At 57.5% G+C, this 18,721-nt stretch overlaps 1 protein-coding gene across 1 annotated transcript in view; it reads left to right on the forward strand.

Moving 5' to 3' along the window:
- Hmcn2 (hemicentin 2) overlaps positions 1–18,721 on the forward strand; it is a 108,546-nt gene that overhangs the window by 64,159 nt on the left and 25,666 nt on the right. The window contains exons 48-70 of the mRNA XM_090329396.1: positions 542–709; positions 1,661–1,774; positions 2,352–2,438; positions 3,867–4,058; positions 5,187–5,360; positions 5,447–5,560; positions 5,891–6,033; positions 7,584–7,734; positions 8,710–8,928; positions 9,353–9,466; positions 9,734–9,921; positions 10,197–10,293; positions 10,673–10,834; positions 10,937–11,050; positions 11,184–11,386; positions 11,659–11,740; positions 12,356–12,487; positions 13,998–14,141; positions 14,229–14,385; positions 14,465–14,589; positions 15,132–15,315; positions 17,532–17,629; positions 18,247–18,513. Of these exons, the coding sequence (XP_090185522.1) occupies positions 542–709; positions 1,661–1,774; positions 2,352–2,438; positions 3,867–4,058; positions 5,187–5,360; positions 5,447–5,560; positions 5,891–6,033; positions 7,584–7,734; positions 8,710–8,928; positions 9,353–9,466; positions 9,734–9,921; positions 10,197–10,293; positions 10,673–10,834; positions 10,937–11,050; positions 11,184–11,386; positions 11,659–11,740; positions 12,356–12,487; positions 13,998–14,141; positions 14,229–14,385; positions 14,465–14,589; positions 15,132–15,315; positions 17,532–17,629; positions 18,247–18,513 (3,429 nt within the window). The remainder of the gene's footprint in view (positions 1–541; positions 710–1,660; positions 1,775–2,351; positions 2,439–3,866; positions 4,059–5,186; positions 5,361–5,446; positions 5,561–5,890; positions 6,034–7,583; positions 7,735–8,709; positions 8,929–9,352; positions 9,467–9,733; positions 9,922–10,196; positions 10,294–10,672; positions 10,835–10,936; positions 11,051–11,183; positions 11,387–11,658; positions 11,741–12,355; positions 12,488–13,997; positions 14,142–14,228; positions 14,386–14,464; positions 14,590–15,131; positions 15,316–17,531; positions 17,630–18,246; positions 18,514–18,721) is intronic.

Raw genomic sequence — 18,721 nt, forward strand, 5'->3', positions numbered from 1 at the left:
ATCATTTCTGAGCTCCTCCTGCAGGGCTGGAGTCAGCTTCAGGGTAAAGGTGGGGTATGGTAAAGGGAGATGGGCAGACTGGGTTTGGGGGGCCCTCTCTCACCAAGCCCCAGCATCTCTGGCACCCTGAGCCTTTCTCGCCCCATCTTCTTGCAGGTAGCATGTCCCCCCCACTTCCCCTCCATTCAGACAGGCTCACTTCCTAGCTAGGCGGTTTGGGGAATGTGTCTGGACTCAGCTTTGTAGCCATTTCAGTCTCAGTGCTGGGTTCTTGCTCCACGCTAGGCACTGGACTAAACTCACATTCTTGTTGAATCCTTCAAGCTTTCCTCTGAAGAGTCTGGGGAAACTGAGGCCTCACAGCACCCAGCCAGTGGCTAACATACCCTCCTGGGGGGGGAGCGGTCACAGGCTCAGTGGATGTGCCTCTGGTTTTGTCACTGTTCAGATCCTTCTGCAGGGCTGTGGGTCTTCAGGTTGGAGCGGGCAGAAGCCCCCAGCCCAGTCTGCACCCTGAATACAGCTCCGTCACTGGTTCCAGTTCCCCCAGAAATCACTGGAGACTCGGAGCCACTGGCCAATGTCTCAGCCACCTTGAACAGTCCCCTGACTCTACTCTGTGAGGCTGCAGGGATCCCGCCACCTGAGGTCCACTGGTTCCGAGATGGGGAGCCCATCAGTCCAGGGGAAGGCATCTATCTCCTGGCAGGTGAGGTGCCAGCCAGGACCGTGTCTCTGGAGTCTGACTTAGCCTGTCTGTGCCTTTTACCTGCCCATGATCTCTGGCCCTGAGCTGCCAGCCTGGTGAGCTGACATTTCAGGGGGTTGGATTCAAGTAAGTTTGAAGAAGTCTTCCTGCCCAGCTCCCCTCCTGGACACACCCGGGGAACATGTACATAGTGCAAGTTCTGAGACGTCCTGCAGCAAAGACAAGTTCTCTTTTTCCCTCTGGAGCAGCCCATGAACCAACAACACACTCTTGGGGAATGCTCATCTAATACTCAGTCTGAGTATTTGTCCTCCTCACCGGATCGTGATGGTTCTTGCTGGGGAACAGATGGGGAAACTGAAGCAGTGTCCCATCTAAATGTCTTGGGGACGTCATTTGCTCCCTGCAGCCCATATGGGATGGCAAATGTATTCCTGCACACATGATGCCTCACACTAGGGGCTGCCAGGTGCACTGTGCCGCTCTGAACCCAGAGATCGCAGAAAAGGCAACGGCAATCAATTAGTGATGTCTGCCCTGGGTGCAGAAATAACACCAGTGGTGTGCATGCTGTGTACCTGCACTCTCCAGGCTGAACCCAGATGCCCCCATAGTTCCTCAGAAGGAAGATAGCTTGCCCTCCGAGGCCCATGGGAGAAGAAAGGCTTTTTCTGTGCCTGTCTCTAGAATGGGGATCTGAAGTAGATCAGAACTACAGAGTCTTTTGCTGTCCTTTTAGCCCCTGTCAGTCCCAGAGCCATTAGTGGGCAGGGTGTCCCTGCTAGACGAGGATCCTCAGTTTGATTCTAATAAGTGTGCTCTGTCCATTTCCTTACCCTGCTGGGCCTTAGATTCCCCACCTGAGGAGCAGAACACTGGGGAAGGCAGGCACACAGGGCGCTTTGTGGTGGACAGAGCCCTGAGGCGCCCACGTCCACCCTCCTCCCCCAGGTGGCTGGATGCTGAGGCTGGCAGAGGTGCAGGAGGCAGACAGAGGCCTCTACTCCTGCCTGGCCCACAATGAAGCCGGGGAAGCACAGAGGAACTTCAGCGTGGAGGTCCTGGGTATGTGGCAGCCCCGGCTCACTGGGCGCCTGACATCCTTGCCCTCTTTCTGGGGAGCTGCTGGGCAGCTTTGTTTCCTTTGCCTCTGCTCTGTGAAGAGCTAAGGGAGAACACCCTGGCCTTGGGTTCAAGGCCTCGTACTCCAAAATAAGTAAGTAATAAATCAATACAAATGCAAACAAACAAAATCTCTGGTCTATGAAAGAGCTAAGGGAAAGTGCCTGGGCCTGAGTTCAAGGCCTAGTAATGGCATGAAAGCACATGAACATGGGAGTGTACACGTGTGCACATGTACGTGTGCACAAACACACACACATACAACACCTGTGCGCTAAAGCTACCACAGAACTTTCTAGAAACAACAGTAAATAAACCACCATGGAAGGGGGTCAACTATTCTCCACATCACCCACACCACCTTGTCTGATCAGAGCCATAACTCAGGGGTATGGGGGTCTGACTTGCCAGGCAGCAAATGACACAGAGATAGGGAAACTGAGGCACAGGAAATGAGATTCCTTGGCTCTCCACTTCCTGCGGTGCCGGCCAGCAGCTGTCTGTCTTCTGCTTCTCCCAGTGCCTCCAAGTATTGAGAATGAGGACCTGGAGGAGGTGGTCACCGTGCTAGAGGGACAGGAGGCTCAGCTCACATGCAATGCCACAGGTAAGGGCGAACTCAGATAGGGAGCGGGGGAGGGCAGGAAGACAGCAGTGGGAGCGCATACCCAGGGACCCGGCCTGTCACCCCAGCCCTGCTGCTCCCCAGGAAGGGGTTCTACATCTTGGCCCCCACTCCAGGTCTCTGTCCCAAACACTCCTCTGTTCCTTCCTTACCTAAGCACAAGTCAGCTTCCAGAACCTTCCACAGAGACTCTTGGCTTAGTCCCTCAGATCCAGTGAGCTACCGCCACAGTACCCCTGTGGAACCAGGATTTTCTGCCCCCGTATTGACCACATGGAGCCACAGTGGCTTGTGGGCACAGCTGAGCTCCCTGGGAACCAGGATCATGGTCAATATCGCTTCCACAGTGTTTGGCAGGATAGGTTTCCACTAATGCTAATGGGTTGACGAGTGGCTAGGTGGCTAGGTAGGTAGATGGATGGACAAATAGATGAATGGATGGGTACATGGATAGATAGTGGTTGGTGGATGAGTGGATGGATGATGGATAGTGGATAGTAGATGGTTGGTGGACAGATGAATGAATAGATGGTGGATGGTGCTTGGAAAAGTATGTGGATGGTAGATTGATAAATGGATGGCTGATGGATCAATGGATAGTGGATAGATTAATGAGAAATAATAGTGGATGGATGGTGGTTGGTGGATGGATGGATGGATGGGTGGATGGGTGGATGGATGGATTGATGGATGGGTGGATGGATGGATAGATGGATGGGTGGGTGGATGGATGGATGGATGGATGGATGGATGGATGGATAGATGGTGGATAGTGCTTGGGAGGGTGTGTGGATGGTGGGTAGATCCATGATGGATGGTGTATCAATGGATGATGAATTGATAGATTAATAAATAATAATGGTGGGTGGATTGTGGATAGATGATAGATGTGTGGAGATGGATGGTGATTGGTGGATAGATGAGTGATGACTGGAGGGTGGATGGTAGAAGGATGGTGATTGCTGGATGGATGGGTGGTGAATTAATAGTGGATGGACAGATAGAGGGATGGATAAATAGTGGTTAAATGGTAGATGGGTGGTGAATGGATGGATGGTGGATGGATGCATTGATGATGAATGGATGGTGATTGGTGGATGAACAGATGGATAAATGGATGGACGTGTGTGTGTGTGTGTGTGTGGTGTGTGTGTGTGTGTGGTGTGTGTGTGTGTGTGTGTGTATGGAAGGATTAACTTGCAACTCTATTTTACCTGTCTGCACCAAGCCATTTCTGCCACACCCCCAGGAGGGAAGGCAATTAAACACCAGAGGCCAGGCCCATGACCCACATCTGCCTCTTTCCGGGCACTGGGGTGAGATCCCAGGCAGAGACGGGGGCGGCTGCTGAGCCCTGCACCCCACTGGCCAGCGCCTGCTGAGTGGCCTCGGTCTCCCCTTTGCAAACAGGCCACCCGTCGCCCCAGGTCACGTGGTTCAAAGACGGCCAGCCCCTGGCTGCTGGTGGCGCCCATCACCTCTCCCCGGAGGGAGCCCTCCTGCAGGTCCTCCAGGCCAACCTGTCCAGTGCTGGCCACTACTCCTGCATCGCTGCCAATGCCGTGGGGGAGAAGACCAGGCACCTGCAGCTCCGTGTCCTGGGTGAGCTCTGGGTGTGCCCTGACCATCGTGGCACTAGCAGGAGGGGGGACGCCCCACGGAGCACCCCCTGCCCTTCCTTGGACCTCTCCAAGGACAGCAACGACACAAAGAGCAGCTCAGCTAAACGCGTCTCATGAGGCAGCATTCGGCTACGCGTCATCTTCAAATGTGGGGAATGTATGCGTTCCTGTGTCACTAACGAAGGCTCACGTGGCTCACGCCAGGACCCACGTTGGTGACTTCTGTCCCAGAGGGCCACGCCCCATGCTCTGTCTTGTTAAACTGTAGAAGCAAAGAACCAAGGACACGACAGAGTTACGTACAATCCTCCTTATACTGCAGTAACAAAATACCAGAGAAAGCGGCTAAAGTGAAGTGCCTTTCCTCCATGCCTTCAGGAGCTTCCACTCCATTCCATTTGGCTCTGGCCCTTCTGGGCCTGTGGATCAGGGAGGAAGAGGGACACAAATATTCCCCCGCCCCGCCACTCCCCCCAGGGAACCCCCTCCTCTAGCCAGGACTCACCTCCAGAAGGGGAAGCAGTGGTTCCCATAGGCAAAGAGTCTTGAGCAAAAAGCCAAGCAAGAGTATGAGGCCCCGAGTTCAAGCCCCAGTACTGGCATAAACGTTTCCAGAACCTTTCAAAAATGGATCCAATAAGGAATCAGTCCATCAATGGATTTGACTAGTTCAGGAACGACAGAGCCCTTCTGACGGGGTTACCTCTCAGCTGTGCCACCACTGGGAACCAAGCTCCCAACAGGGCTGTAGCAAAGGGTTCCATAGGGGCTGAGAGAGGAAAGTGGGGTCCAGGTACAACCAGCCCCCCCCCCCACTTTCTCTGCCTCAGAGAGAGCAGCTGACTAGAAGCTCAACCGAAGCCCAAGGCTCTGCTTGCATGAGCAGGGCTGAGGGACGCCGCGGACAATGGTGGGAAATACGTTAGCTTCCCCTGTGGTATCTGCTGTTTGTGGATAGCAAGCTGGAGTTCTGGACGTTCAAGCCCGAATCCAGATCCAGCTGCCCGTGCCTGGCGTCCACTGTGCCTCAGTTTCCTGTTTGGGTCACATGCTGGGCCTTGGCCTGGGGCCGGAGCTCTGTGCTCACCCGTGTCCCCCCTTCCTGCAGTGGCCCCCAGCATCCAGGGAGTGACAGAGGACAGTCCCGATGAAGAGGTGACCGTCACTGTCAACAGCCCCCTCTCGCTGATCTGCGAGGCGCTAGCCTTCCCACTGCCCAACATCACCTGGATGAAGGACGGGGCCCCTTTTGAGGCCTCAAGGAACATCCAGCAGCTGCCAGGTGACGGCCGGGTGGGCAGTGAGGGGCAGGGGTGAGCCTGCGCAGCAGGATGACCCTGGCCGCTGCCCACACCCCTCCCCTTGCAGGCACCCACGGGCTGCAGATCCTCAATGTCCAGAAGGAGGACGCCGGCCAGTACACCTGCGTGGTCACTAACGAGCTTGGGGAGGCCGTGAAGAACTACCATGTGGAAGTCCTCAGTGAGCCAGGGGCCCCAGGGAACCACTGGGCAGAAAGAAGGCTGCCTGGAGCCTGGCTGCATTTGAGCCGGGGGCGCCATCCTGTGGCAGGGAGCGGGGTGGGGCGCGCCATTCCTTAGTGTGCGGATGCGGTTACCATGGGAACCCATGGCCCACCCCACCCCCAACCCCGTCCCGGCTGTCTTCTGCCACTTCCCAGGCAAGCCCTCAGCCCAGGGACCCCACCTCACACCTGTCCAAACAAGCCATCCTCATCTCCCGCACCCCCCCTCCCCACACCCCTCCCCAGCCAGCACCTCACCACCCCCCCCCCCCGTGTGTATGTTCCAGTTCCGCCCTCCATCTCCAAAGACCATCCCTTGGGGGAGGTGGGTGTGAAGGAGGTGAAGACCAAGGTAAACAGCAGCCTGGCCCTGGAGTGTGAGTGTTGGGGCACGCCCCTGCCCGCCATCAGCTGGTACAAGGATGGCCGGGTGAGTGCAGGCCCCAGTGGGGCACCCTGAAAGTCCCTGGCCCTAGAGCTGCCTGGGCCAGCCCAGCCCTCATTATGCATCTATTATCTATCCATCCATCCATCCATCCATCCATCTGTTGGTTGTGGGGCTTGAACTCAGGGCCTGGGTGCTATTCCTGAGCTCTTTGGCTCAAGGTCAGCACCATACCACTTTGAGCCAGAGTCACATCTGGTTTTGAGTGGATCATTGGAGTTAAGAATCTTACAGGAATTTTTTGGCCCAGGCTGGCTTTCAACTGCGATCCTTAGATCTCAGCTTCTTTAGATCCCAGCCACCAGTACTTGGTCCATCCTTTATTATTTTTAAAAGTAAATCCAGGAGCTGGGAGTTTGGCCTAGTGGTAGAGTGCTTGCCTAGCATGCACGAAGACCCAGGTTCGATTCCTTGGTACCACATATATAGAAAAAGCCGGAAGTGGTGCTGAGGCTCAAGTGGTAGAGCTCTAGCCTTGAGAAAGTCCAAGGACAGAGCTCAGGCCCCGAGCTCAAGGCCAGGACTGGCAAAAAAAAAAAAAAAAGGTAAATCCAGGAGCTGGGAGTTTGGCCTAGTGGTAGAGTGCTTGCCTAGCATGCACAAAGATCTGGGTTCTATTCCTCGGTATCATGTACATAGAAAAAGCTGGAAATGGTGCTGTGGTTCAAGTGGTAGAGCTCTAGCCTTGAGAAAAGCCCAGAAACAAAGCTCAGGCCCTGAGTTCAGTCCCCAGGACTAACAATCACGCACTCACTCAATCAATCAATCCAGGCTGGGCATGGTGGCTCACATCTGTGATCCTAGCTACTCAAGAGGCTGAGATCTGAGGATCAAGGTTCAAAGCCAATCCAGGCAGTAAAAACCATGAGACTCTTATCTCCAATTAACCACCAGAAAACTGGAAGTGGCACTATGGCTCAAATAGTAGAGAAATAGCCTGGAGCTGAAGAGCTTAGGAACAGCACCCAGGCCCAGAGTTCAAGCCCCATGATTGACCAAAAATAAATAAATAAATAAATAAAACAATGTGTACCAAACACAAGTCTCATAGACATTAAACTATTATTTCTATCATCTCTCTGTCTCTGTCTCTCTGTCTCTGTCTCTCTGTCTCTCTCTCTGTCTCTCTCTCTCTCTCTCTCTCTCTCTCTCTCTCTCTATATATATATATATATATATATATATATATATATATATATAAACTCAGGGCCTCAGGTTCACTTGGCTTGCATGCTCCAATGGTGCTCTATCATTTGATTCACGTCTCCAGTTCAGCTTTTTGCTAGTTAATAGGAGATAAAGTCTCATGCAGTATTCTGTCCCAGCTTTGAACCATGGTTCTCCAGGTCTCTGGCTCCTCAGTAGCCACCAGTTTGAGCTTCTTTATGGTTGTTTTTTGCTTTTTATTCACGTCTCTCCCACGTGTGAAGTCACATGGTTTTACAGAGCTGTCAGCATTGTCTCATGAGTTCATGTACAAGTACCTGGACTTACGTTGACTTCGTTCTGATCTCTTCTCCCCGGTCCCCCGGCAGCCGGTGACCCCCGACCAGCGGCTCCAGGTCCTGGGGGAGGGGCGGCTGCTCCAGATCCAGCCCACGCGGGTCTCAGACTCGGGGCGCTACCTGTGCGTGGCCACCAACGTGGCTGGTGAAGACGATCAGGACTTCAGCGTGCTCATCCAGGGTGGGTGGGGTGTGCTGGCCAGTGTGACCGCAGGGCGTCATCTGGGCAGTGCTCGGGACCCCAGGGCCCACCAGGCCAGGGAGACCCAAGCTGGTCTTTCCACATGGCAGAGGACTGCACCAGCCACTGGACAGTTAAGGGACAGGGGACACGGCTCCAAGGCCCAGAATTCCGTTGCTGGGAGGGAGGCAGGGAGGCCACGACCATATAGAGCAAGAAGTGGCCGGGTTTGACTGCACAGTGCTTGGGGAAGGAGCTGGCAGGCCCCTCACCCATCTCGGGCTCCTTGATCCTGTCACTGATGGGCTGCGTGGCTGGGGTGGGCCTCTGACCCCGCCCAGCCTTAGCCTCAGCCTTGCAGGCCGCCTCAGGCCCTTCTGAGTCTAACAGCTGATGGTTGATGCCTCTGTGCACTCACATACAAGTGCAGGTTAAAGCTCCACGTCTAGTCCCCCCCGCCATGGCTCCATGAGGCAGGAGCCCCCTCCTAGAATGTCCATAGCAACTGCTCAGTAAACATCACCTAAGCCAGGGGTGGAGGGTGAATTTAAGAACTGCCGTGGAGCCAGCGTGGGGGCTCACATCTGTAATCACAGCCACTTGAGAGGCTCAAATTAGGAGGACTGGGGTTTGAAGCCAGCCTGGGGAGAAGACCGTAAGACTCCCATCTCCACATAACAAAGCTGGACGCGGTGGCACACGCTGTCATTCAGCTACGCCCACAGTGGGAAGGCTAACAATAGGTGGATCACAGTTCGGGCGGGAATTGAGACCCTACCTTAAAAATAACCAGTGAAAAATGACATGTAGCTGGGGGTGAGGGAGAAGGAGGAGGAAGAGGGAAGGAGGAGGGGAGGGGAAGACAAACGAGGAGGGGAAGGGCTCAGGTGATGTTGCTGCCTCTAGTCTAGCGTGGTGGTGGGGTACCCTTGCCTCCCCTGAGCTTCCTAATGGCTTCATCCTGCCCCTGTCCAGTGCCCCCCATGTTCCAGAAGGTGGGTGCAGACTTTGAGGCGCTGTCCCAGGAGGAGGAGGAGGAGGAGGCCCGGGGCGAGGTGATGCAACTCCTGGAAATCGTAGAGAACCACCCAGCCTACCTATACTGCGACACCAATGCCGTCCCGCCCCCCCAGCTCACCTGGCATCGGGAGGGCCAGCCCCTCTCTGCCACCGACAGGGTCTCCATCCTGCAAGGTAGGCAGGCAGGATACGCAAGCTAGGCAGGTAGAACTCTGTCTCCATCTGCCTGTCTGTCTGTCTCTCTGAGTGCTGCCTCTTGGGCAGGGAGGGTGACCACCCTGAGCCGTGGGTGGGATTGGCAGACTGGGGCTGGCATACAGACTTAACTGCGCCTGCCCCAGACTTGGCTTTCCCTTGACCTCTGAGCTGGCAGGGAAGGGCACGCGTCTGCCCCGGCTATGGCAGTAGATCCGGGTATGAGAAGAGCAGGGTCTTTCCTTTGCTCTGTTTTGTGGTCTTGACTGTCTTACACTGCAGCCAGGTTCGAGGTCCTCCTGCCTCAGCCCCCCGAGTGCTGGGATTACAGGATGTGCGACCCTGCCTGGCTAGAATGGGGCCCTTGTCCCTGAGCCCAGGCCGCTGCACTGTGCCCCTGCAGGAGGCCGGGTCTTGCAGATCCCCCTGGCACGGGTGGAGGACGCGGGGAGGTACTCGTGCAAGGCCTCCAACGAGGTGGGCGAGGACTGGATGCACTTCGAGCTGCTGGTGTTGAGTGAGTAGCTGATGCGGGTGGACGGGGAAGGCTCAGCGGCCGAGGGACAGCACGGGAAGCTCGAGGGCTCCCGGGCTCAGAGGCTGGGCAGAGGGGGCTTCAGACTTCAAGTTGGTCCCTTTTTAGCCATGAGCAAACCAGGATCTTGTCTGTGCCCTCACTTCCCTTTGCTGCATCCGGACAGGGCCCACGGGCTTCCCACCAGGGCTGGCCTCACTGCCAGCCGGGCACCTGGGCTACTCCTCATCCCCTCCTCCCTGCCCCCAGCGCCACCTGTCATCGTGGGTGACACGGAGGAGCTGGTGGAAGAGGTGACCGTCAATGCCAGCAGTACTGTCAGTCTGCAGTGCCCGGCCCTGGGTAACCCAGCTCCTACCATCTCCTGGCTCCAGAACGGGCTACCCTTCTCCCCGAGCCCGCAGCTCCAGGTCCTGGAGGAAGGGCGCGTCCTACAGGTGAGGCTGACCCTCCCCACCCCCCGGGGGCCCAGCTGACCCCTGAAAAGCGAGGTTCGTGTACACCACATGCCCTGCCAGCTCTGGCAGCCTGCTTTGGGATTTCAGTGAACTGGCACTGAACAATAGTACAGGCCAGCCCAGCCCTCCACAGCCCCACAAGGTGGACAGGCCCCGGAGGGACAGCTGTCTGATGCCGTATGTCTGCTGGGGGGGGGAACAAGGGGCCCTAGCACCCCAGCCACACCTCAGCCTTGCCCTACTCACTCCCATAGGTTTCCACGGCGGACATGTCGGATGCCGGCAGCTACATGTGCGTGGCGGAGAACCAGGCTGGCTCTGCCGAGAAACTCTTCACCCTCCGGGTCCAAGGTACTGACAGCCTTTGGGGAACCCCAGCCACCCAGGCCGCTCCCAGGCCTTAGAGCCCAGCGTTGAGCACTTACTATGCCCCTGACCTCTGGCCCAGCTCGGGGGCTGGCCTGACTTGGTGGCTCTGAAGCCCCTCAGAGGTCGCCTTCGTGTGTGGAGGGGCAGGGTTTGTGCTCTTGATCTCCACATTTCCACCAGCTCAGGTGTGGGGACACCCATGGGCCTGGCATGAGCTGCTGCCGGGCTGTCTGCCCTGGTGCTGTGTGACGCTGCAGGCCAGGCACTCCCTCTCTGATCTCCAAGCTCCAGGAGCTTGGCAAAGCCCCTGGCGTCACTCCTGGCTCTCTCTGTGTGCTTTCTTTCATCTTCCTTTATGCAGTGCCACCACGGATCATGGGCCTGAACCCCGAGAAGGTCAGCGCCATCGTCAATAGCAGTGTGTCCCTCACCTGCGAGGTCCACGCCCACCCGGGCCCTGAGGTCACGTGGTATAAGGAGGGCCAGGCCGTCCCCCTGGGAGAAGAGGTTTTCCTCCTGCCTGGTGGGTAAACTGAGTCTTCTGGCTGTGTGGAGAGGGGTGGAGGACTGGAGGTGGGCCTCGGATCCGGGCTGGCTGCTGGTGCAAGGTGCTGGCTCCCTGCAGGGACGCACACGCTGCGGCTGGCGCGGGTGCAGCCGGCGGACACCGGGCGGTACCTGTGTGACGCCCTCAATGCTGCTGGCCGGGACCAGAAGGTGGTGCAGCTCCGCGTGCTGGGTACGTCTTGGCAGCAGTCGGGGTCAGCGTGTGCCCTCTGAATGTCTCCCATGGTGGGCCCAGGGCAGGGGGCGGCAGAGGGAGGGCAGGCGTGGGCAAGGCCGCAGAGCTTACTGGTCTGTCCTGTTCTCAGTGCCCCCAAGCTTCAGGCAGGCTCCTGGCAGCACCCCAGAGTCTGTGCTGGTGCGGGCAGGGGACAAGGCCACCCTGAGCTGTGACGCTGATGCATACCCGGAGCCCACAGTGACCTGGTACAAAGACCTGCAGCCTCTGGCCCCGGCGCAGCGGCTGCAGACTCTGCAGCAGGGTCGGGAGTTGGAGATCCTGGCCTCCCAGGTGAGGGGCAGTGGACAGCATGGTGGAAGGACAGGCTCCCTCCAGCCCAGAGGCCTGGGGAAGGAGATGGGAGCTGCGGGACAGGGTGAGGGCCTTGGGGTTACCAGGAGTTCTGGTAGCCATGGCTCCCGGGCAAGGCTAGAAGACGCCTTCTCCCTATACCAGCCCAGATGGGACCAGCGTGGGTGGGGAGCCCCTGTTCTGGGGCGTCTGGATATTTAGAGGAACCCTAGGTACCCCACATCAAATCACCAGGGTCTCTTCTGTTGTAGGTTTCAGATAAAGGTGTATACAGTTGTAAAGCCAGCAATTCTGCGGGGGAGGCCGTGAGAACCTTCGTCTTCGCCGTCCAGGGTGAGCTGGGCACGGCAGCAGGACCCGCCCGCCGGGCTGGCGAGGGGCGTGGCTCTACTGTGAGCGCAGAGCCGGGTACCCAGGCACTGATGAAGAATGCCAAGACATCACGCGATCCAGGGAGGCCTGGGGCCAGGTCACCCCTGCCCTGAGCCCTGAGGGCCCCTGGCCAGTCAACCCCGGGGTAGAACCCAGATGGCATGGCATATCCGCGGGCCCTGCCGGGCTGAGGAAAAACCCACCCAGCCGTCTGCATGAAGCTCATCAGGCTTCATGAATGCATGTCCGGGTTTAGCTTTAGCCAGGTGCTGGTGGCTCACACCTCTAATCCTACCCACTCAAGAGGCTGAGATCTAAGGATCCCAGTTCAAAGCCAACCCAGGCAGAAAAGTCTGTGAGACTCTTAAGTCCAATTAACCAGCTAAAAGCCAGAAGTGGAGCTGTGGCTCAGGTAGTAGAGTGAAAAAACCTACGGGGAAGCATGAGGCCCTGTGCCTTTTCCTGCACCCAGGGCAGAGCATAAAACCCGAATGACTTTCCTGTGTTCTCCTCACCTGCGAGGAAGGGATCAGGGAATCGGCTCAGGATTCTAAGGATCTGACTTCTTCCCTGCAGTGCCCCCCACATTTGAGAACCCCAAGGTGGAGGCAGTGAGCCAGGTGGCAGGAAGCCCCCTCGTCCTGACCTGTGACGTGTCCGGGGTCCCAGCGCCCACGGTCACGTGGCTGAAGGACAGAATGCCTGTGGGTGAGGACTGCTTGGGCCGCGAGGTGCTGGCCCTCGGGGGTGCGGGGTTGCCGCCCGCAGAGGAAGTTACTGGCTCTTCACATCTTTACTTGTCAAAATCCAATGTGGGCTGGGCGTGGTGGCGCCTACCTGTAAGTCCAGCCTTCAGGAGACTGCAGCAGCAGGATTGTGAGTTCAAGGCCAGTCTGGGCTTGTATATTAATGCCCTGTCTCATAACAGCAACAACAAAACATGTGCAGGATCAAAGCGTGCCAGAGCAGGGCTCCGCCCTCATCTGTCTTGGGAGAGAAGACATCAGCTCTACTTTGTCCAGCATGGGTGCTAAGGGACAAGGCAAGGCCCAGCTGGCTGGCCCCGGACCTGGCATTTAACCCAGGCTGGGTTCTGCCCCAGCCTGGCCCATCCCAGCCTCTCTGTACCCCGTCCCCTGGTTCATCCAGCTAAACCCCACTCTCCAGTGAGAAGAGCAGGTCAGCAGCTGGAGCCCATCCTCCTGAGAGCAGGGGATCTTGGGTGCTTCCTGCTGCTCTCTCCTGTGACCTCCATGCTGGTCTCCCTGCCCCCAAGGGCACCTGCCTCCATGCTGGTCTCCTGGGCCCACTGCTACTGCCAGGGCAGGCTTGAGCCGCAGCTCCACTTCTGGCTGTGTTTGGTGGTTCACTGGAGTCTCACAGACTTCCCTGCCTGGACGGGTTTAGAACCATAATCCTCAGTGCTCAGCCTCCCGGTGTCTGGGCTTTGGTTACTTTTCTTTATTCCCTTCTCTATTGGCTGAGGCACCGTGTCCGTGGCCTCTCCTGCCCGTAGCTCCTGCCCCTGCCTCTGCCAGCACCAGCTGATTCCTGGCACCCTCGGCCTTGGCTGAGGTGTGTCCCCGGAGGGCAGGCAGAGTCTAGGACACCTTCCAGGGTGACCATGACAGGTGACAGGGGTAGAGCAGAGCTGGCCAGGGCGGGGATGTGGCTGGGCCTGGACGCTGAAGCGCCTGGCTCCTCTGGGGAGAGACAGCCCAGCAGAAGGGAAACAAGCAGATTGGACTCCAGGACGCTGGTGTCCGGGCCTATAATCCTGGCTACTCAGGAGGCTGAGCTCTGAGGATCACAGTTCAAGGGCCGCCTAGGTAAAAAGTCTATGGGCTTCTCTTCTTTTATGACTCTAGAGACACCATGTTTTATTACATGGATTAATATGTATCTATGACATATAAACCCTCAGCCTAACTTTAATTATGTTCTAAGTCTAATAAATCAGCAAAAAGCTGAAGTGAGGTCATGGTTCAAGTGGTAGAACACCAACTTTGAGCGAAAGAGCTAAGAAAGAATGTGAGGACCTGAGTTCAAGCTGAATCCTGGTACACACACATGCACACACACGCACACACACCCATGAACTTGCACACGTGCACACAGAATAGGACTGAAGACAGTAGTGACTGGTAAGAAGGAGCCCCTGCCCCTGGGGGCCTCAGTTTCCCCTGTGAGCTCTCCCTCCCTCCCTCCGTCCCCACAGAGAGCAGCGTGGAGCATGGTGTGGTCTCGAGGGGGGGCCGCCTCCAGCTGAGCCGCCTCCAGCCTGCCCAGGCCGGCACCTACACATGCGTAGCCGAGAACGCCCAGGCCGAGGCTCGAAAGGACTTCGTGGTGGCCGTGCTGGGTACGTCTGCCTGCACCCCACGCCCGCGTCCGCGCCAGCCGTAGCAGCCCCGCAGCCTCCCGAGTCTCACTGTAGTCCCTGCCGCAGTGGCCCCCCAGATCCGGAGCTCAGGCGTGGCCCAGGAACACAACGTGCTGGAGGAGCAGGAGGTGCAGCTGGACTGCGAGGCCGAAGGGCAGCCGCCGCCCGACGTGGCCTGGCTGAAGGACGGCAGCCCGCTGAGCCAGACAGCCCCCCACCTCCGGTAAGGCCCGCCGTGCTTCCCAGCACAACGAGGCTGCCCATCCCTGCGTGCCTGCCCTCAGCAACCACTCCCCGTGCAGATTCTACCTGGATGGTAGTTCACTGGTGCTAAAGGGCCTGAGGGCAGAAGACTCGGGCGCCTACACCTGCGTGGCCCGCAACCTGGCCGGCGAGGATGCCAGGCTGCACACGGTTAATGTGCTGGGTGAGCAGCGGGGGAGCAGCAGCGGTGGGCAGCCCTGGGGGCGTGGGGCCTCCCCAGGAGGGTGATAAGTGGCCAGGACACAGGAGACCTGGGTTCAAGTCCTGGCCAAACCCATGCAGTGAGTGCTGTGGGCCTCCATGCCTCGATTTAAACATTTGTGTTCATTTACTGCGACTCAAGGCCTGGGTGCTGCGCCTTAGCTTTGCTCAAGGCTGGTGCTTTACCACCTGAGCCACCCTCCGCTTCCAGCCTTGTGCTGGTTTGAAGATGACAGTCTGATGGACTTTTCTGCCCGGGCTGGCGTGGCACTGTGATCCTTAGGTTCCAGCCTGCTTAGGCGCCAGGATTGCAGGTGTGAGGCGCCAGTGCCCCGCGTCCGACTTGACATGAGGCCCCGAGGGGGGATGGGTGGTCCATGCATCCATAGCCCCCATTCCTCCCGTGGTCTCGACCCCTGCTGTTGGCAGAAGTCTGGGTGTGGTCCCCACGAGAACCCCCTTCCCTCCCACCTCAGCCTCTCTCTCGTCCTGGCCTGCTTTTAGTTCCCCCCACCATCGAGCAGGGAGGCAGCCGCGCGGGGCCCCTGCTGAGCAAGCTCGGGGATCTGGTGACCATGGCATGCTCCACGCGGGGCTCGGGGCCCATCCACGTGAGCTGGCTGAAGGACGGCCTGCCGCTGCCACTCTCACAGCACATGCGCACCCACGGGGCTGGACGCACGCTCAGGTGGGGCCCTGGGGTCACTGGCCCGAGCCTGGGACTCACTCCCCCACCCACCCGCCTTTCTCTCTGTATGGGTCTTCAAAAAACAAATAAAAGCAAGCAGAAACTGATGGTGGGGAGAGAGGACCCTGTTCCCAAACAGAACCCCGGAAATGAAAGGGGCTCCCAGGCCCTGCCCACCCACCATCCAGCTTCAGAAACGTTCATCTGTCCGTTAGCTTGCAGTGCTGGGGTTTGGACTCAGGGCCTCGTGCTTGCTAGGCTGAGCCATGCCTCCAGCCCTCTCTTGAACCGTGTGCAAGTGTGTGTGTGCGTGTGTGTGTGTGCGCGCGTGTGTGTGCGCGTGTGCATGTGTGTGCGCGCGCGTGTGTGTGTGTGCGTGTGTGTGTGTGCGTGTGTGTGCGCGTGTGCATGTGTGTGTGCGCGCGTGTGTGTGTGCGCGCGCGTGTGTGTGTGCGCGCGTGTGTGTGCGTGTGTGCGTGTGTGCGCATGTGCGTGTGTGCGTGTGTGTGCACGTGTGCGTGTGTGTGTGCGCGTGTGTGTGTGCGCGTGTGCGTGTGTGTGTGTGTGTGCGCGTGTGCGTGTGCGTGTGCGTGTGTGCGCGTGTGCGTGTGTGGGGGGGGTTTGAATTCAGTGCCCACCCTTAAGATTGCTCGCTCTACCACTTGAACCACAGCTCTAAGGTTAGTTGGAGATAAGAATCCTACAGATTTTCCTACCGGGAGTGCCTTCAAATCTCAGCCTCCTAGTAGCTAGGGTTGCAGGTGTACTGACCAGTGCTTAGCTTTTTTTTTTTTTTTTGCCTGTCCTGGGGCTTGAACACAGAGCCTGAGCACTGTCCTTGGGCTTTCTGAAGGCTAAAGCTCTACCACTTGAGCCACAGCACCACTTTTGGCTTTTTCTACGTATGTGGTACCGAGGAATTGGACCCAGGTCTTTGTGCATGCAAGGCAAGCACTCTACCACTAGGCCAAACTTCCAGCCCTGCAGTGCTCTCAGCTTTTTAACTGATTATTTTTGAGAGAGGGGCTCGCTTCCTGCCTGGACCACGATCCCCCTGTTTTATGCTTCTTGCTGTAGCTGGGACAACAGCTGTATTACCACACCCAGACTCCTTCCATTGAGATGAAATCTTGTGGCCTTCTCTGCCAGGCTGCCGGTGGCCTGCAGTCTTCCTGATGCTAGCCTCGTCTGTAGCACAGGAGGCACTGACAGGAGTACTCGACCGTGCCCAGCTGCCAGTTGGAAATGGATCTCATGAACATTTCTGCCTGAGCTGGCTTTGACCCATGATCCTCCCATTCTCAGCCTTCCACTTGACTGGGGTGACAGGAGCACCCCACTATTGGCCGAGAAGGCATCTTGAGAACGTTTCTTCATAAGCTGGCCTTAAAGCGCAATCTTCCCAATCTCAGCCCCCAAGTAACTAAGGTTGCACCTTTTCTTTTTCTTTCTTGCTTTTTGCTACGGGGGTTTTGAACTCAGACCCTGTCATTTGCTCAGTAGATGCTCATCCACCTGAGCCACCACCCTGTCTCTCAAAACCCTTCAGGTTCTAGAAATGAAATTGTGTGTCCCCCTGCCCCCAGATGACAGCTGAGGCTCCATTCTACCTTTCACCTCTACGAAACTGACAAGTGTGGCTCTGGAGACATGGGGAGGGGAGGCCTGGAGTTCTGTGCAAATGTGTCGGGTTGTGTCAGGTTAAAGAACAAAATTCTCTAAACCTTCCCTAAGCTGCCAGGTGCTGGTGACACACTTGTAGCACTAGCTGCTCAAGAAGCGGGGATCTGAAAATAAAGGTTCAAAGCTAGCCGGGGCCCGAAGTGGAGCTTTGGCTCACTTGATAGAACACTAGCCTTGAATGAAACAGCTCAGGGTCAGTGCCCAGGCCCTGAGTTCAAGCCCTGGGTCTGACACCTAAGAAAGAAAAGAAAACAAGGAAAGAGAGTGAGAGGAAGGGAGGGAGGGAGGGAGGAAGTAAAGTAGGGAGTTACTGGGTAGAGACAATTTGGGGGAGCAGTTGGGAGAGGCCACCGAGAGGTAGGCAGGTCACAGGAGTAGGACAGGAAGCTTCCAGAATTGGGTAAGTGAAATCTGGCTGGCTGATGGCAAGGCAGGCAGAAGGAGTGGGGCACAAGAAAGGGCCCGTGAGTGGGGGCAGGACCAGGCAGGGCTTCCAGTTCAGCGCTGACCCCCTCTCCTCCCCCTGACCACAGCATTTCCCGGGTGCAGCTGACAGACAGCGGCGTCTTCACGTGTGTGGCCTCCAGCCCAGCAGGCGTGGCGGACAGGAACTTCACCCTGCAGGTGCTGGGTAAGGCAGTAGACCGCGGGGTCCTCCAGCCGTGGTGGGCATCCAGGCAGTGCCAGCGGGCAGCCACAGCAGTGCAGGGCTGAGGTTCACTCTGATTCCTTTGTTTTCGCCTGCATTTAGCTCATAATTAGTGGGTGGATGGCAGGCTAGCAGGGCCATGCCAGGCACCAGAATACAGTCATAAGCCATAGCCGTGAGCCTGAGCCCCACCAGAGAAGGGAAGGATTCCAGGGGGGTGGCATGGGGGCCCACACCTGACCTCAGGGCTCAGAGAGAGTTCTTCTAGTAAGACCTAGGCCAAGTCGTAGAGATGAGAAGGATTGACCAAGGTTGGGGCTAGGAGTTTGGCCTAGTGGTAGAGTGCATGCCTAGCATGCACAAAGACCCAGGTTCGGTTCCTCAGTACCACATACATAGAAAAAAAAAAGCCAGAAGTGGTGCCATGGCTCAAGTGGTAGAACTCTAGCCTTGAGAAAGTCCAAGGACGGTGCTCAGGCTCTGAGTTCAAGCCCAGGACTGGAATAAAAAAGAGAGAGAGATTGACCAAGGTCCTGGGGCCAGTGCCATAAAACAAGTCTGGCCCTCCCCCCCCCCCCCCCGCCCTCTGCCTTATGCAGTGCCTCCTGTCCTGGAGCCGGGGCAGTTCCAGAAGGATGTGGTGGTGGCCCGGGGCTCCTCAGTGACTCTCCCGTGTGAGGCCTGGGGGACCCCGCTGCCCCTTGTGTCTTGGATGAAGGACGGGGAGCCCTTGTTGACCCAGAGCCTGGAGCAGGGCCCCGGCTTGCAGCTGGAGGCGGTGGGCGCTGAGGACGCTGGGAGCTACCTGTGTGTGGCAGAGAGCGAGGCCGGAGAGGCTCGGAGGCGATTCCAGCTCACCGTGATGGGTGGGTGTCTGCAGGCCAGAGGGCGGGCTGGGCTCAGGGGCCCTGAGAAGGGGGAGCGGGTGTGGAGCCCCGCTCTGGGGTACACCTGGCTGGCTCTGTGGAGGTGGGGGAAGTGGCTGGGATGATGAGGCTGCCAGATGTTTGTCCACTGTCTTGTCCAGCAGACCTGTTAGTGGAAAGAAGAACAGGAGCCACTGAAATCCGGGGC

This window comes from Megascapheus bottae, chromosome 3, assembly GCF_031878675.1.
Source record: "Megascapheus bottae isolate mThoBot1 chromosome 3, mThoBot2.hap1, whole genome shotgun sequence".
In the NCBI taxonomy this organism is placed as follows: domain Eukaryota; kingdom Metazoa; phylum Chordata; class Mammalia; order Rodentia; family Geomyidae; genus Megascapheus; species Megascapheus bottae.